We start from the raw sequence: 15,513 nt of genomic DNA, 5'->3' as shown, positions 1-15,513 counted from the left end.
GGTCTCATCAGTGAGGAGTAGCTTGGGTCTCTAGGTCCAGCAGGCACGAGCCCCACGTCTGGGCATACCTGTCTCCCTTGGGGAGACTATAGCAAAACAAAAGGGGTGATAACTGGAAGGTTTAGAATTTATCTTAACCTCTAGCATTGCTCTGCGCAACCCTCCAAACCATTGTTCACTGATGACTGCAATATCTCATATTATATAAACATATAAATGACAAAACGGTATTGATTTATAAACATAAAGTAAGTGAACAGATTAATAGTTTTCCCTTTCATAATTTCTCGCAAACGCACATAACTTAAAATTAACTTTGTATTCTCTGGAAAAAACCTTTTTAGAAAAATAACACGAGATTATTGCCAACATGTATGTGATATTGTGTTTCAATAAAATGGGATGTAAATGCATCTTGGGTGTGCTACTCTGTACTGCTTCACCTTCCGCAAGGAACTCTGTCACATACCTCATCACAATATGCCAGATAGACACCTACCCAAGACTCTAATTCCTTTCATGACGCGGTTAAAGTGCTATGACACACTGCAGAGTTATGAATTCAAGTCAAGAGCATCAAACCGATGCATGGTGTGAAAATGAACACTGATTTAAGGCTAGTGTTTTGTGCGATGCAAGGGACTCATGCTGTGCCGTGATGGGTTTGCAACTCTTTTCTGTGTCTAACATCTAACCCGCAATCGTAACTCATTCCCAATACTCACCCAACTCTTCCGAAGCACTCCTCCACCTGCCTCACAAAAAAACAACCACTGCCTACTTTCCCCCATTCCTATCATCCACACTTGCCATCTCACACTACCCCTGGATTAACCGGGACACCAGTGATAGGGGTATGGCTTGCTGGACAACAACACTCAGCAAGGTCTACCACATTCTGCTCACGATGCAAACACACAGCCATATGTACGCACCAGTAATACCCAGTCTGCCTGCAAAGGGGTTCTTACAGCAACCACTGCTTTGCTCCCACTGCTCCAATTAACCCACCCGTAACCCAAATGCTAGACTTGCAGAATCAGAATGAGCAAAAGGCTGTACAAATGGTCAAATCTGGCACAGAGCAAGACCTAAATAACAAACATACTGTTCTTGGCGGCTAAACGCCACACTCCTCACAGCTCACATAGCAAAACTATCAAAAGGTTGGAATCAAAGCTAGCCTGCATCCTCCAAAGCTAGCCTGCTAGCCTGCATCCTTCAGTTCCACAAAACACTAAAGTAGTGGCTCTTTCAACAATACCTGCCGGATGAATAAAAATCCCTCTTTCCCTCCACCAGCAGTAGTGTGTTACTGTGTAAAATGCCAAATCCAATTCAAGCACAATCCCTGCTGCTCTTGAGCTAGGTTTGCTCTATAAGCAACAACACAAGATTTGTTCTTTCTAATGTTAAAATGAATGAGCAGCACTAGACCCAAGTACAACAGTGTTACGATTTCTGGCGCACAATTGACAGCAATTCTGAGCAGTTCTTAAGCAAGATAACTTAATTTGGTCACGCCACTAAACGGCATTATTTAATTAGATTAACATTTATCTCAGAGTTTATTGCCTTTTAAATGGGAGTGGGGCTAGTGACACAATACCCAATTTATCAATTTAGAAGACTGGGGCTGTGTAGGATTAATATCTGTCAAGGGTGTAGAAGTCCTTGCTGTTTTATTTTTATTTACTATGAAATGATGCATGCAAGTCTCTCAGAGAGGGTGCTTTGCTGGCCAGACTCCCCTCTCCACAATCCCCATGCCAATATCATAGAGTATACCTGTGTCCTGCTGAATCAGCGACCCAATTTGCACCTCAGGGTTATGTGTATTGTTGTCAGACAGCCTGGCCCTGCCATATCACAGGGCAGTCGAGCGAATGTCTGGGTCTTGCCTTTGATCTTTTGTGTGGTCTGGTGACACCTGTCTCTCCAGGAGGACAGTCTCCCAGCAGGAGCTGCCCTGGGAAGCAGTAGCAAAGGACACACCCATCCAAAAAAAGGACTAGCCTCGCACCAGGGTTCTGTATGCTAAAAGAGCCTTTGATGTTTTTGACAAAGGAAGGGGGTGGAGTCATTGTAGACAGATGGAATTCATTACCTTTAGGGTAAGATTCCACTCTCTTGTTTCCCTCTATCTTTATCGTTCCTTCCTGTCCTCTCCACTTCCTCAAGCAAAAAACACTTTGGGTGGAATGTCAGAAGGCAAGGACGACTTGTCTGAAAGACAGGGATTGGAGACCCTTCAAGCAGGTTTGTTTTAGTCCAATCAACTGTGGACCGTTCCCTTTAAAAGTAGTTGTCTCCCATTCCTTCATTGATTCGCTCTTGGATAAACAATTGAGGAAGAATTCAATTGGACCTCTTTTGGGAAAGCTGATCCTTCCAAAGCCCTAAACTACTGAGGTGAAGAAGGACCTATCCAGGGAGATGCAAGCTCAGTTCCCTTCCCACTGAGAGGGCACACTGGGGGTGACTGTTGCTGAGGACCAGGACCTGCCACTCAGCAGCAATTCTCCCTAGGCTTGCAGAGTGTAACTTGAAAGGGCTCATCCTGTCCTAGAGTCCCTAGAGTGGGTCTCACCGCATCTGGAGGACCAAATTAGCCAAAGCTTCCTGTTCTGCTGCATCAAAACAATCAAACTCCATTTGAACTGTGTTCATCTCACTTGAATCAAAGGGACTCGCTGGTGCTGCTTTTGGCACTCCATTGAACTCGAACTACCATTGCGCTGCACTTGCTCACTGCTGCATCATGCCAAACAGAGCCTGTCACCTGTTCAGCCTGAACAACCTGCTCGCTGCTGCGCACCAAACTAGAACTGCTGCCTCTTTGACCCCTGCAGTAGAGGTCAAAAGTCACCACATCGAACCAAAGGACCTCAACTGGAACCACTGGATTAACGTGTCCATTTGCCGACCCAAACCAATGGTTACAGAAATGCCCATGCAACCTTGTTGAACCATCTGAACTGCACAGCACAAATGGCACACTCTAACCACAATGACCTGCTGATTCGATCCGACTTGATGCCCTCTCACCGCTTGACTCAGCACAACTTGTTGCACCTGAATCTGGTTCGACCCATTCCACAGTACAGCTTGTAACCTGGTTCAATGCTGTCAAACTGGTTGAGAACAACAGAAAGGTACTAATGACATATAACTGCCCCCTTGTCCTTCTTTGGTCCCTAGTGACTGGTTAGATCACCTTTGCACCGTATTTCCACTGAACAACATATCCTTCTGAATTACTGTTCACCCCTGTTTTCATTACCCAGAGTTCTGCATTTCTCTATCTTTACGTATTCTGTGTTCTTTCTTATAGGATTGGGTTTTTATAGTGATTTAATAGTCATTTGTACAGTGGTATGTTTAATGAAAGTGTTTATTTATTTAACAGAACCTTGATTGGACATTCCTTTATTTTGAACAGTTATACTTTACTGTTTGGGTCACTACTGGATCACATTCACACCCCACACCCTGACTAAAGGCCACAGGGGGCACCCCTGGGAACACCAAACCAGAAGAAACCACCTCATCCCAGCAACACCAGGGACAAAATCAGAGAGACCAACCACTGATTGACTAGGTGATCAGGTGACAGAAGCACGCAATATCACTTCTGGTTTGTGACTTAACAACCTGTTTATGTCTTCACTTCCTGTCTGGGACATCTGGGATGATTCACTAGATGTCGTCACATCTCCCCGAGGGGGAGCCCTTTCCCATGAGGCCAGGGAGGTAAGGCCATTACCGGATAGTCCCCCTGGGGTTGGTATAATGTTGGGAGAATCTCATGGGGAGGTACTCCCCCTCTGGGGATAAGGATGACTATCTAGAGTACAGCCCCTATGAGAACATCACACCCCGGCATACTCTAGCCTCTCCTTCCTCTGCTATCCTCTTTGTAGACAGTAGACCTATGTTCCGATATATAAGGCAGAATAGCTCATGGTTCTTGAAAGTACTGAGACAAAGAACAACAGGGACCTAGGTAATCCAAGTACTGGGACGAGTTGGCCCCAAAGAGCAATGAAGATGAAACCTGTGAACCAGATGAAGGACTTAAACAAAGGGCCCAGACACTGCTGGCAACATTGTATAAAAATTGACAATGGACTAAACACTTGGTCTATGGCAGCCAAAGAAGACAGCAGGTGTGCTTTCACCGAATGTGGGAGATTCAAACCTGCATCACCAATCCAGAGTGATAGAGCTACAAGGATGCTGCATCTGATGATCGGTAGGTCTGCAGGAGTAGACCTGTGCCCAGCAGTGTTGAGAGGCGGGATGAATGTAGAAGGCAGCCGGGAACGTTGTTGCACAGCCACAGGATAGCAACACTCTGGAGAAGCTGCACCGACCTCCCGCCATCCCAGGAAGCCCTGGCGATGTGCTGAACCACCCATCAAGGTAAAGGGTGGTGTGGGAGACCCAGAGGGGACGTAGGGCAGCCTTCCAAGAAGACACATGCAGTTTACCCTAGGCCCCTTCGCAACCATAACGCTTGGGTGGCATGGCAGGGGCAGAAAGCATGCAAACCTTCTCCTCCTCATCTAGGTGGTGAAACGAAGTCCCTTGACCATGAAGGAAGGGCTGAGGACCCTGAACACCATAAAGAGAACTTGAGAGGTAGAGCCCCTCATGAGAGTGGTGGGGATAAACCCACTGACAGCCAAAGGAGGGCCAGGGACCCTAAACACGATTCAAGTCATCTTCCTCGAAGCAGTACTTGGCAGGAGAGTGAACCAAGTGGGTCAGTTTAATGCAGGAGAGAAACCAATGTCTGGGATCCAAATCAAGAAAGTAAGATGAGTCATCTTCCTCGTGGCAGTACTTGCCAGGGAAGTGAACCAAGTGGGCCAGTTTGAAGAACAAGAGAAACCAGGGTCTGGGGCCCAAAGCAAGAAAGTGATATGAGATATTTTCCTCATGGAAGTACTTGGCAGGGAAGTGAACCAAGTGGACAAGATCAAAGAAGAAAAGAAACCAGGTTTGGGGACCCTCCTAACACTCAGAAATGGGTGTTGCAGGTGTGAAGCCTAATGAAAAGAAGACATGGGGAAGGGAATCATCTTCCTCTCTCTTCCTCAGAGACTCAACTTCTCTGCTCATCCTTACTGCATGAGCTAAACATTGCACTCTGGAATGCTTAGTCTGTATGCAACAAAACGTCCTTTATCACTGACCACTTTCATGCCAGCTCTCCTCCCCTACACCTCCTTGCTATCACTGAAACCCAGATTTCTCCATCTGCCGCTGCCCCTCAGGAGTCCCTTAACTACGTCAAACTATCCTTCGTTCACTCTGCTTGTCTGACTGGCAGAGGTGGACTCATTGGAAACCTATTCTCTTTCTGCCTCATTGCCTCACAAATCTCCAATGTCACATGCTCTCCTACCTCTTTTGAATTCACCATCTCTACTATTGCACTGTCTCACACTCGATTCACATCATCTCTATCCTCACTGTTTTGGCCCACTGGACTCCTTGTTTCTGAACTTCGAAAACTCCTAAACATCACCTCCTTCTCCAACCACTTCTAAGAAATCTGAACTTCAATCTTTTCTTAGTGACCTCAATCTCTACTCTATCAATAACCTATCAACCAACACTGTGGGTAACGCTTTGGATCTCTTATTCACCTCCTTCTCTCTCTGAGCCTCTAATACTACTGTCACACCATCCATATGTAATCACTCTGTTGTTTCCACCACCTTCTCCTTTCCAAACTCTGACCTCTCCTCACTACTTTCCTCCCCTATTAGTATAAAGAAATGTACATCTTTTGGCATTCCTCCCTTTCTCTCTGACCTACAGTTCACACTCTCCTCCTTCACACCTGATGCCTCTTCCACTATTACTGCCTTCTCTTGATTCCAATCCCTACTTTGACTCATTTTCCTCTCACTTTCCACTGCTAACATTCACCCATAAGTCTCATTGTCCTCTACCATGGGGTGCCCCCATTCATAGGCTATCTCCGAAAAGATATGCATTGAGTGCTGCTCAGACTGAGGCGTACCCACTCTTATGAGGATGTGCAACTTTACCTCTCTGCCCTGAACTCTCTAAAGTCCTCTCTTGATAGAGTGAAAAGGGGATTCTAACTCACCCTCTTTGACTCTCATTCCACCCATCCTTACCAGCTACACGTCACTCTAAATTCACTCCTCCTAAACTGATGATTATTAACTCCACCCACACAGCTAATGACCTAGCTGAATACTTTACTGCAGAAATTTCCAAAATGAGAAACCATGTACTTACCTCACATTCCCTCCTCCTACATTCTAAACTCTGCCTACTCTACCATCATTCTCTGCCTCTATTCTATTCCCCACTTTCGTCCCTCTTGCTTCTCAGCTGGTCAAGTCTTTTGCCCTTTTAGTGACCTCTCACCGCACTGAACTCTTACACCTGTCCTTCTACTCCGCTTGCTTTCCCTCTCATTTCGAAATGGCCATCTGCACTACTCTAAAGTTCTGGAAAGGATTGTGTTCAACATCCTACCAATTTCCTAGATATCCACAACCTTCAAGACCTCCAACAAGCAGGTTTCTGCTCCTGTCACTCCACAGAAACTGCTCTCATGAATGTCTACGACTCCATTGCTGTCCACTGCCTTTGACACTGTTAATCATTCATATCTCCTTATTGCTTTCTCTTACTGGGATTTGAGATTGAGCCCTTACCTGAACATAACCCTACCTAGCCTCTCTCCAATTCTCTGTTAGACTACCAACACCTCTCAACTAACTCCTCTAACTGTTGGTGCTCCTAAGGCTCTGTATTTGGTCCTCTTGTCTTTACACTATACAACTTGGCTCTTGGGGCACTAATGCTCTCCTTTGGGTTCTCGTACCAACTCTTCATGGATGGCAACTAAATCTTCTTCTCTTTTCCTGAACTCTCCTCCGATCTCTCTACCGACACTTCCAACTATCTCTCTGCTATTAAATATTCAGTTCCCACCTGACATTCTCCCCACTCTTCATCTAGAAACATCAGCGTCATCTATCAAGTTTTGCCGTATATGCCACCGATGAAGCTGTAGCATTTATCTGTTTGGTTAGGGAGAGAGTCGAGTCAAGGTAGATCCCTAGCGCTTTGACATCTTTTGCTACTTTAATGGTATTATTATCAATGATAAAAGATTTGAATTGTTCAGGTAATTTGTTTAAGCTGTTTTGTGAGCCGGTCAATAGCAGCTCCGTTGTGTTGTCATTCAGACAGAGGGCAGGAATGGCCATCCATGCCTGAATGGCTTGGTAGATTTCATTCAAATGTTTGGAGTCTGTATCATAGCAACCTGAGAAGGGTATGAGTATTTGGGTGTCGTCTGCATAGTTAGTGTAGGTGACACCCAAACTATAAAGGTAGTCGAATAGAGGCTTTGTAAAGATATTGTATAAAGTAGGCGAGACGCACGAACCTTGGGGAACGCCACATAGGACTGGAGCCGGGTCGGCTGATGCTGTTGGTGCAAATACTTGCATAGTCCTATTAAAAAGGAAAGATTTAATCCAAGATGTGACTTTGGTGGTGAAGTGTGCTGCTGAAGTCAAGTGTTTGCATAGGACATTATGGTTGACCAGGTCAAAGGCCGCAGATAGGTCTAGTAGGAGAAGGAGAGCTATATTACCTTTGTCCATTAACTCATCCATTTGTATTTTAAGGTCAATGAGTGGTACCTCTCCCTCCCTCTCGCTTCCACTCTTTCTCTCTTCGTGCTCCACTTGATGGAATTCTCTTCCCCCGGGGAATCTGAGAAACAGTCCACACCAATTTGTTGTAAGACAAATTGAAAGCCTACCTCCTCGCCTACAAGTGATCCCATTAAACTACCTTTTGTGTGCCTTCGAGCTAACATTTTTTCCTCCCCTCTAAGTTGCCTCTGTCCTTCACCTTCTCTGCCTCCACTCCAACACTTCATCTATCATGGTCACATCCCTAATACAGCTAGCTGTACAACCTACCTGCACTTTAAAATGTCTAAAGTTGTTTGTTCTTAATCTATGCAAGTCCACCCATGTATTGTTCCCAGTGATAGTTCTGTTTACTCCCCATCACAACCTGGTCAGAAGTCAATTGGACTCACCCGATTGTAAGTAGCTCACTGATTCCCGTCAAATCTGATATCTTATCTATTATACGTTCTTTTGCGATCAAAAGTTTATTGTTCTTCCCTGTATATAAATAAACAAAATAAAGTACAGACTTCCTTCAGCCCACTTGGCCACAAAAGGCGAAGGAGGTATATCTCTTGTCTGTGCCTGTTTTCTCTTTATGATTTGGATCACTGTTGGTTTGTAGAAGTGTGGGGGCTCAGCAGGTGGTTTAGCCACCACTCATCCTTATACTACTCCAGAGCAGAAGGCTTTTAGTCACAAGGCCCGAGCAGATTGGAAATTGTCAATTTCTGTAAGCTGAAGCCCCATTCCATAAAAACAAGATGTATTTCTTACAATGTCCAGGTGGCTAGCTCGCGTGTTATGTGCCTGCAAAAAAGACAGGGTCAGGTTGTACTCTGCAAGTTCAAATCCCACAGCAGGGCCAACCCAGCATTTCATACTTCTGAGTCAATTAATTGAGTGTCATCAAATTAGGTAATACCTGTTGTTTCAGTGCATAGAATGCTGAGAAAATCCATCATTTATTTATTTTTGCATTTGTTAAACGCACTAAACCCAGAGGCATCAAGGCGTGGGTTACTTGAAGTTACATCATGAAACACTATACAAGTGCACTCATTATTATTAATGTATCTCTCTGAATGGTATCTTCTTTCTTTTCTCTGTTCTGTACTAACTACGATTATTTAGGCATGTGCCCCAGTGATTGAACATTAAATGTCATCCAGATGCGCTCTGTTTCTTTTATAGATAATTCCGTGCAGCATTACTGCTAACAGAGAAAGCCAGCCGTTGCTGAACAAGAGTCTTTGTTGTGCATCTCAAAATGGCCGCCCTGACCTGGATGTGTTCTCACGACCGGTAACACCAATGCCGGGTCATCATCGCTGAAGTTCTTCTGGGAGGATCTGACTGTACTGTATCTTGCTGAATCAATCATCAACTCACCTTAACTTTTATACTGTTCAGTCAAACTTTTAAGAGCATTCAGACGGTCTGCAAAACAGGGCTCAGTAGGGGGCAGTGTCTGAGTAAGAAGTATTCTGGTAAATACGAGAGAGGAAAATCTGTCTGAGGTCATTCAGGTGCTATCTCTAATATAGAGCTGAAGTTGAGGCCCAGTGAGGGTAATGTCATTCCCCAACCTTATCCTAGAAACGCTTTAAAGGAGGATGATTTAGGCTGTGTAAAAGGGCTGCTGAGCCTAAATATGCTGGCCTCTGTCTGCGTCCCCTAAACCCGCGAGCCAGTCTTTCAGCAGAGGTACATATAATTACCCCAAATAGAGGCGGCACAGAGTATATGGACCATCAACAAGACATTTAAAGCTCACACTTGAGTGGGGCTTCATTAAAGACATTGAGGGAAAATATTGTTGCATCTGGTTTGGATGTGCTAGTGATTTTTTTTCTCTGTGGTCATGGGTCTGATGTATAAATTCCATTTGATTGTTTGCAAAAGAATTCTACTGGGGCCAGTTGCTCACATATGGGATTTTGGACATCTGGAGATTTCCACTTAAAAATAAAATCCATGCAATCACGCCAAGAAATCCATGTAAATTGCAGGCTGCCATAAATAGTTTGAACCATTTTAAAAGTGCGCAAAGTTAAAAAAGTTAAAAAAACAATTTGCCTCCAAACCCATTTTATGTTCGCTTTTTGAGTTTCCTAAACCATACTGATATTTAAATCCTCTTTTCCTCCTAAGAGATCAGCCTTTGAGCTGTTACCAATGACAACACAACTACACAGTAAAAGGGAATAACTGGAATTAAATCCTTTATTGGGAAAGTTGATGGCCCATAAACTAGCCTGGCAGGGTTTCTTCCGTTTAGGAGCAAAGCGCAGTTGAATTGAAAGCAGCCAAAAGATAAAAGAGGGCGCGAGTGAAAGCTCTCCATCTGAGGACTAACATAACACCAATGCTGGATATCTTATGTCTTCTTGGGGCTCAGGGCAATGGCACACACTCAGGATGGGCTACACTGAGATCTATGATGTTCCCTTGAAAACCATGGCCTGGAAAACTCAGCTCAGCTAAACCAGTTCTTATATTCCCAGATTCTTCAATGCAAAATGAATTCCCAGCCTAGAATCCCTTCTGAGAGCCACTCTGGCTGCCAAATGCACAAAAGAGGGAATCCTTTCTTAACAGTATTTATAAATCCTTAATCTGTTGACTTGTACCAAGAGATGCTCTTATTAGTGCAATGCATACATGGCTGTGTTATGATTACAACATTAGCCAATTCCACTTGTTTCTTAACTATGCATTCACATGGCTTGCAGTTTAAACCAAAAGGGCCCATTTCTGAAAGATTTGCACTGGCACTAAATCAGGAGATGCCCCGAGCAGCACAGATTTGCTCCTCCTGCCTTATACCTTACCCGAAAAGCCTAAATCTGGAGCAAACCTGGAGATGCCTGGAGCATCTTTGAGTTGGTCTGGTGCAAATCAATTTAAAAAGATTTGCTCAAGGACCTCTCATGATTTGCTATAGTGCAATTTTGCGAATTGGGCACCGAAAGACCAACTTAGAAGGACAATCTGTGCCACGGATGCAGTAGAAGGTGTGACCATTGTATGTCACACTAGGATATTATATGAGCATTTCAATCAAATGGGGCATCACATATACAATATATTCTGTACATATATTTCTGGGGCATGCTGATGACACTCCATTTTCTTTTCCTTCTCTTCCTTCATTACCTCTCTCCAAGACACTGCCTCTTCTTATCTGTCTGCTGTTATGTTATGGAGGGCCTCTTGCTTCGTTCATCGCAACCCTTCTAAGACCAAGATCCTCTACTTTCCTCCTACCTCTCCACCCTCCTCTCCAATCCCCTCTGGCATCTACGTTCCCACATCTTTGCTCCCCTTCCCCCCCTCTGCTCACAATCTTGCGGTCATTGTTGACCCCTCTCTTTCTTTTACTCTTCATATCTCTTCCATGGCTCATTCTGCTCGCTTTCATCTTTATAATCTTCAGAGTGCCCATCCGTTTGTCGTTTTTCAGGCTACAAAACTCCTCGTCTATTCTTTGTTTTTTTCTCAACTTAATTACTGTTCTGTTCTTTTTCTTGGTCCCCCCTCCTCTCATCTTGCTCCCCTGCGCTCCTGTCTTAGCTCCCGTATCCGCTTATTATTTCAGCTCCCGTCCCGCTCCTATGTCGCTCCTTCCCTCATCTCGGCCTCTCTTCTCTCCTTTGACCTTTATCTTCTCTTTAACTTTCTTTGCTCCGTTTTCAAATCTTTGCACAGTCTTGCTCCTCCCTATCTCTGTTATCGGCTCTCCTTCTACACCCCTGCGCGTTCCCTTCTCTTTCAGTCCCTCTTTCATTTCTATGTTCCTACACCACCCTGTGCCTCCTCTCGTTTTCGTTCATCCAAGCTCCTTGCACCCAAACACTGGAACGCCCTCCCCTTCATATTCCCCCCTCCTCGTCTTTCCATGTGTTTCAGACTCTGATTTGCTTCAGTCGCTCTGCCACGCTTAATTCTGTTCCAAGATCTTCATGCCCTTAATTGCTATTTTGTACTGTTGTTACTAATTAATTGTTGTCAAGGCGCTATGCCAAAATACAAATACAAATACTCATGTTACAGGTGTTACAGCTACGGGTCTTCAAGGTCAACTTTCTTCAGACCGATGAGCCACTCCCACAAAACCCACCAGCATAGCATCTCACCTGACAACCACCCTTTACAACCCATCCCTTTTCACCCTGTGCACCTGTCACACTTTTTGGAGTCTCTGCTAATCGTACATGTTATGTAATCCCAGCTACCCTAAATGTTATTCCAGTAACGCATGCTATTTTATAAGGACTGTTCTGTCTGTAACCCTCTAAGGTATGCATGGAAACCCTACACATGTACAGGGCCCTGCGGTATCCGGTAATATTACCCCCACACAAATGGTCGTCATACATATAGTCGCTGGGAAAAGGCTGTGCCGACATTATGTATGGTGACCATTTGTAAGGCGAGCGGGCTGTGAAAAAAACATTTAAAAAAATCCCCAGCAGGTTTTGCCACACAGCCTTTTTGCGAGGTTTTTATCACATGGAACCGGCTCTGTTGCTTCCTGAAGCAAAGTTGACACTCAGAATGTTGCTTGTATGTAGCAAAAAAGCAAGCTTTCCATTTAATGGCGGATTACCCAGAATTCCTTATCCTGAGGCTCTGGACAGAAGGAGATCTTCCATTGATGGATATTCAGTGACACTATGGAATGTTAACTGAAATTACCTATTCTACTTTCATTTTAAATGGTGGAAGGGTTTTACGGGTGTTTAAAAGAAATAATTGCCATAATAGTAATGGGGTTTGGTAAGCATGATCCAATGCTCCAATTACAAGGATGTCAAACTACACCACTCTAATGATTTAGAATGAGGGTATGCTCTTGTTGTAGTTGTAGTATCAGTCTTAATAATAATAATTTAGCGCTACGAACCCTCAGGCATCTGAGCGCTGCTTATTATTACCCACACTGTGTGGTGCTCATTTATCGACCTCGGAAGGATGAAAAGCTGAGCGACCTACTCACTGTGCTATTGGACAGGCTTGTACTGATAAAGTTATGTATACAATTACAATGCCCATTAAGGCAATGCCTTTTTTCCTGTATGGAGCAAAAATGCAAGCGTTTTATTTAATGGCTACATACCCACAAGGTCTTGCTCTGTGGCTATGAACTCAAGGTGTGCTTCAATTAAATTCGACCAGGACGTGCAGCATGTGTGGCATTTAACTGGAATGGCCTATTTTACTCTCAAAATAAACATGGTGGGAAGCCTGTCCATCCAAACTAGGGGTATTCACAGAGAAGAAGTACAAGGTGCCACGAGGACACATCATTCTTGCTCATGTGTTAGAGCATAAAACAAAGTCTGACAGGATAAATATCAAAGTTCTATGTGAAAATATCCCCAGGGAAAATATAGTCATGTGAAAATGGAGCCAGCAAAAAATCGTTTAAAAAAACGTAGTCATTCAATACAATCAATGCAAAGTGGGACAATGTTGCCAGTAAAAAGGTTACCAAAATACACAAAAGCCCAAGGCAGTAACCCTAGCAATGACCCAACCTTTAATAAAACATCCACAATCATCCGAACTGAGTTGCTAAACCCTCTCGTAACTCTAATTACTACCCTGAACTCTTACAGAACACTAAATCTTCAGCGCGCTAAAGCATTTCATTTGCATGTTACTCAATACAAAATCAATGGAAAATTAATTGTCAACCTGACTATAATCCCATCAGCAGCTTGCAAAAAATGACATAGTCCTTACCCTAATCCAAACCCTTGTTTTAATCTTAACCTTAGCTTTACCCTAACTGCAACTCTGACTGTGAGGAATTCGACCATCTGCACGGGGAGAGGCCACTCGCCTGGGCTTTGTTGATTTTTTTACAAAGAAAATGAATGATGGGACACCAACCTTTGAGAAATGTGTGAGGCCATTCCACGCACATGTCATCTGCTTCCCACACAAAACGCATAGTCACATGTACTCCGGGAAGACACAGCCTACAGGCACCATGCTCCCCTGTCATATTCAAATGAATGTGAGTACATCAAAGCATCTCAAGGAGGGGGAAGGCAAACCTTCCTCCAGCATGGGAAGCCTAATTTAAATATCAAAGGCTCCATGGATCTGCATTCCTTTTGTCCTCCGGCTGGTGGCAGTGCATACTAATGAGATAATTGAATCAAGCCCGAAGGGGTTTGGTTGCCGGAATAGACAACAGCAAAGGCGGGGCTAACATCCCTTTGGTATGCAATGTGTGAACTTGAAGCTAGTTACCACCTCTGTGTATGAAAGGCAGTGAATGGCCTATCTGGGTCCAGCAGTTAACGCAGGTGTCCCTGCAGAGCATACGCCTTTCAGAGGGGAAAGGTTGTGGTTTGGGGGAGACAGGAAGTCTGCTCCCAGCACATACTTCAAGGTAAACCTGTGCTTTTAATAAAGAGTCACAGAGGGCTCAGTTAACCAGAGAGACACTTTCATCTACAACAGACAGGGAGATGGGTGGGACTTAGCTATATGTTGTCATCCCCTTGTCTGTCCTCTTGCAGAGCACTCTGGTCCTGACCTCATGCATAACAGAAGATTGTTGGAGGGGACCCAGGATTGGTTCATTAAGGTTGGCTTAGCCTGCACCAATCACTGGGGCCCATTCGGCTATGAAGGAGGGCTGAACCCCTCACTTAGCAGATCATCTGAAGACTTCAAAAGGAGTAAGAAGAAGGACTCATTTGGACCTGAGCTGAAGGTACAGTACCATACATTTTTGCCAGTGAAGAAAGGCCAGGATCCTAAACATCTCCCAGGGAACAGAGGGAGATACTAGACTCAAGACCCATCCAGCAGCTCCAGAACTGGTACCCAACCAGCACACAGCGTGCCCTGCTAGGTTTTGCCAGCAAGTTTCCTAAGTGGGAAGTGTCAGAGAGTCTCTGGACAAAGGACAAGGCCATTGCCTGCAATCACTCTCCTGAGCTTTGGGCCATCTGCCTTGAAAGGACACGAGCCCTGCGAAGAAGCTAGGAGGAGTGCCACACAAGCATCAACCAGCATTCATCTTTTATGTACATTTTCGAGACAGTTGAGTCCTCGAACCGCATCCGGCTGCACTGCTGACTATTGTCATGCCGCAGTCACAAGAGCCGTCCGAGCCGCCTCGACCAGCATTTCAGATCCGCCAACCTGCACAGAGACAACGATTCTTGGCCCCGAGCCGCTGCGCCCGACAGCCTGCAGATGTCCGTCCAGCCTGGCTTGCCGAACTGCCTGCTGCCTGGTACCCGCATCTGTCCCCTGCCAGTAACTCGGTCTCCAGGGCTGCAAAGTGCCCTGGAGCCGCCTTGATGCTGTCAAGCACCAAGTACGTCTTCAGCACCAGGCACATTTTGTTTTTGCCCCCCTCGTCCTTCTCTGAAGTCCCCTAGAGGCAGTTCAGACCCTTTGAACAGTAAAACTGATTACTTTACCAGCTACCCTCCTGTCAGTATCCAGAGTACATTCCTTTCCTTTGTGAAATTTTCTGTCCTCTGTGTTCCTTTGCAGGGTGGGTTGTATTTGTGCCAGAACTGTCTGTTGTAGTAATAATAAAGTAGATATCTGTATACAACCTTGACTGTACAGTACCTTTTATCATTGGGTAATAATTGTATTTTTGCTGTGTTGCAACTCACAAACAATCCACGACCTTGTGGAGATAAGCCTGCCGTTCCATCCACGTTACCAAAATTGGACAAGGAAGTCTTATAATTCACTTGTATTACAATCTGTTTGGGTGGAGTTGATTGATGGTTTAGAAACCAATATTCCCCCCTGGAGCACTGGT

The 15,513-nt window shown here is 44.8% G+C and overlaps 1 protein-coding gene across 1 annotated transcript in view; it reads left to right on the top strand.

Moving 5' to 3' along the window:
- The window catches only part of LOC138473225 (guanylate cyclase 2G-like), a 93,178-nt gene extending 77,827 nt beyond the window's left edge, over nucleotides 1-15,351 (top strand). The window contains exon 10 of the mRNA XM_069611789.1: nucleotides 8,898-15,351. Within this exon, the coding sequence (XP_069467890.1) occupies nucleotides 8,898-9,038 (141 nt within the window). The 3' untranslated portion in view covers nucleotides 9,039-15,351. The remainder of the gene's footprint in view (nucleotides 1-8,897) is intronic.
- The last annotated feature ends 162 nt before the right edge of the window (nucleotides 15,352-15,513 follow it).

This window comes from Ambystoma mexicanum, chromosome 8 (assembly GCF_040938575.1).
Source record: "Ambystoma mexicanum isolate Mex_15411 chromosome 8, UKY_AmexF1_1, whole genome shotgun sequence".
In the NCBI taxonomy this organism is placed as follows: Eukaryota; Metazoa; Chordata; class Amphibia; order Caudata; family Ambystomatidae; genus Ambystoma; species Ambystoma mexicanum.
The sequence above is the reverse complement of the archived record's forward strand: the minus strand, read 5'-3'. Positions and strand labels throughout refer to the sequence as shown.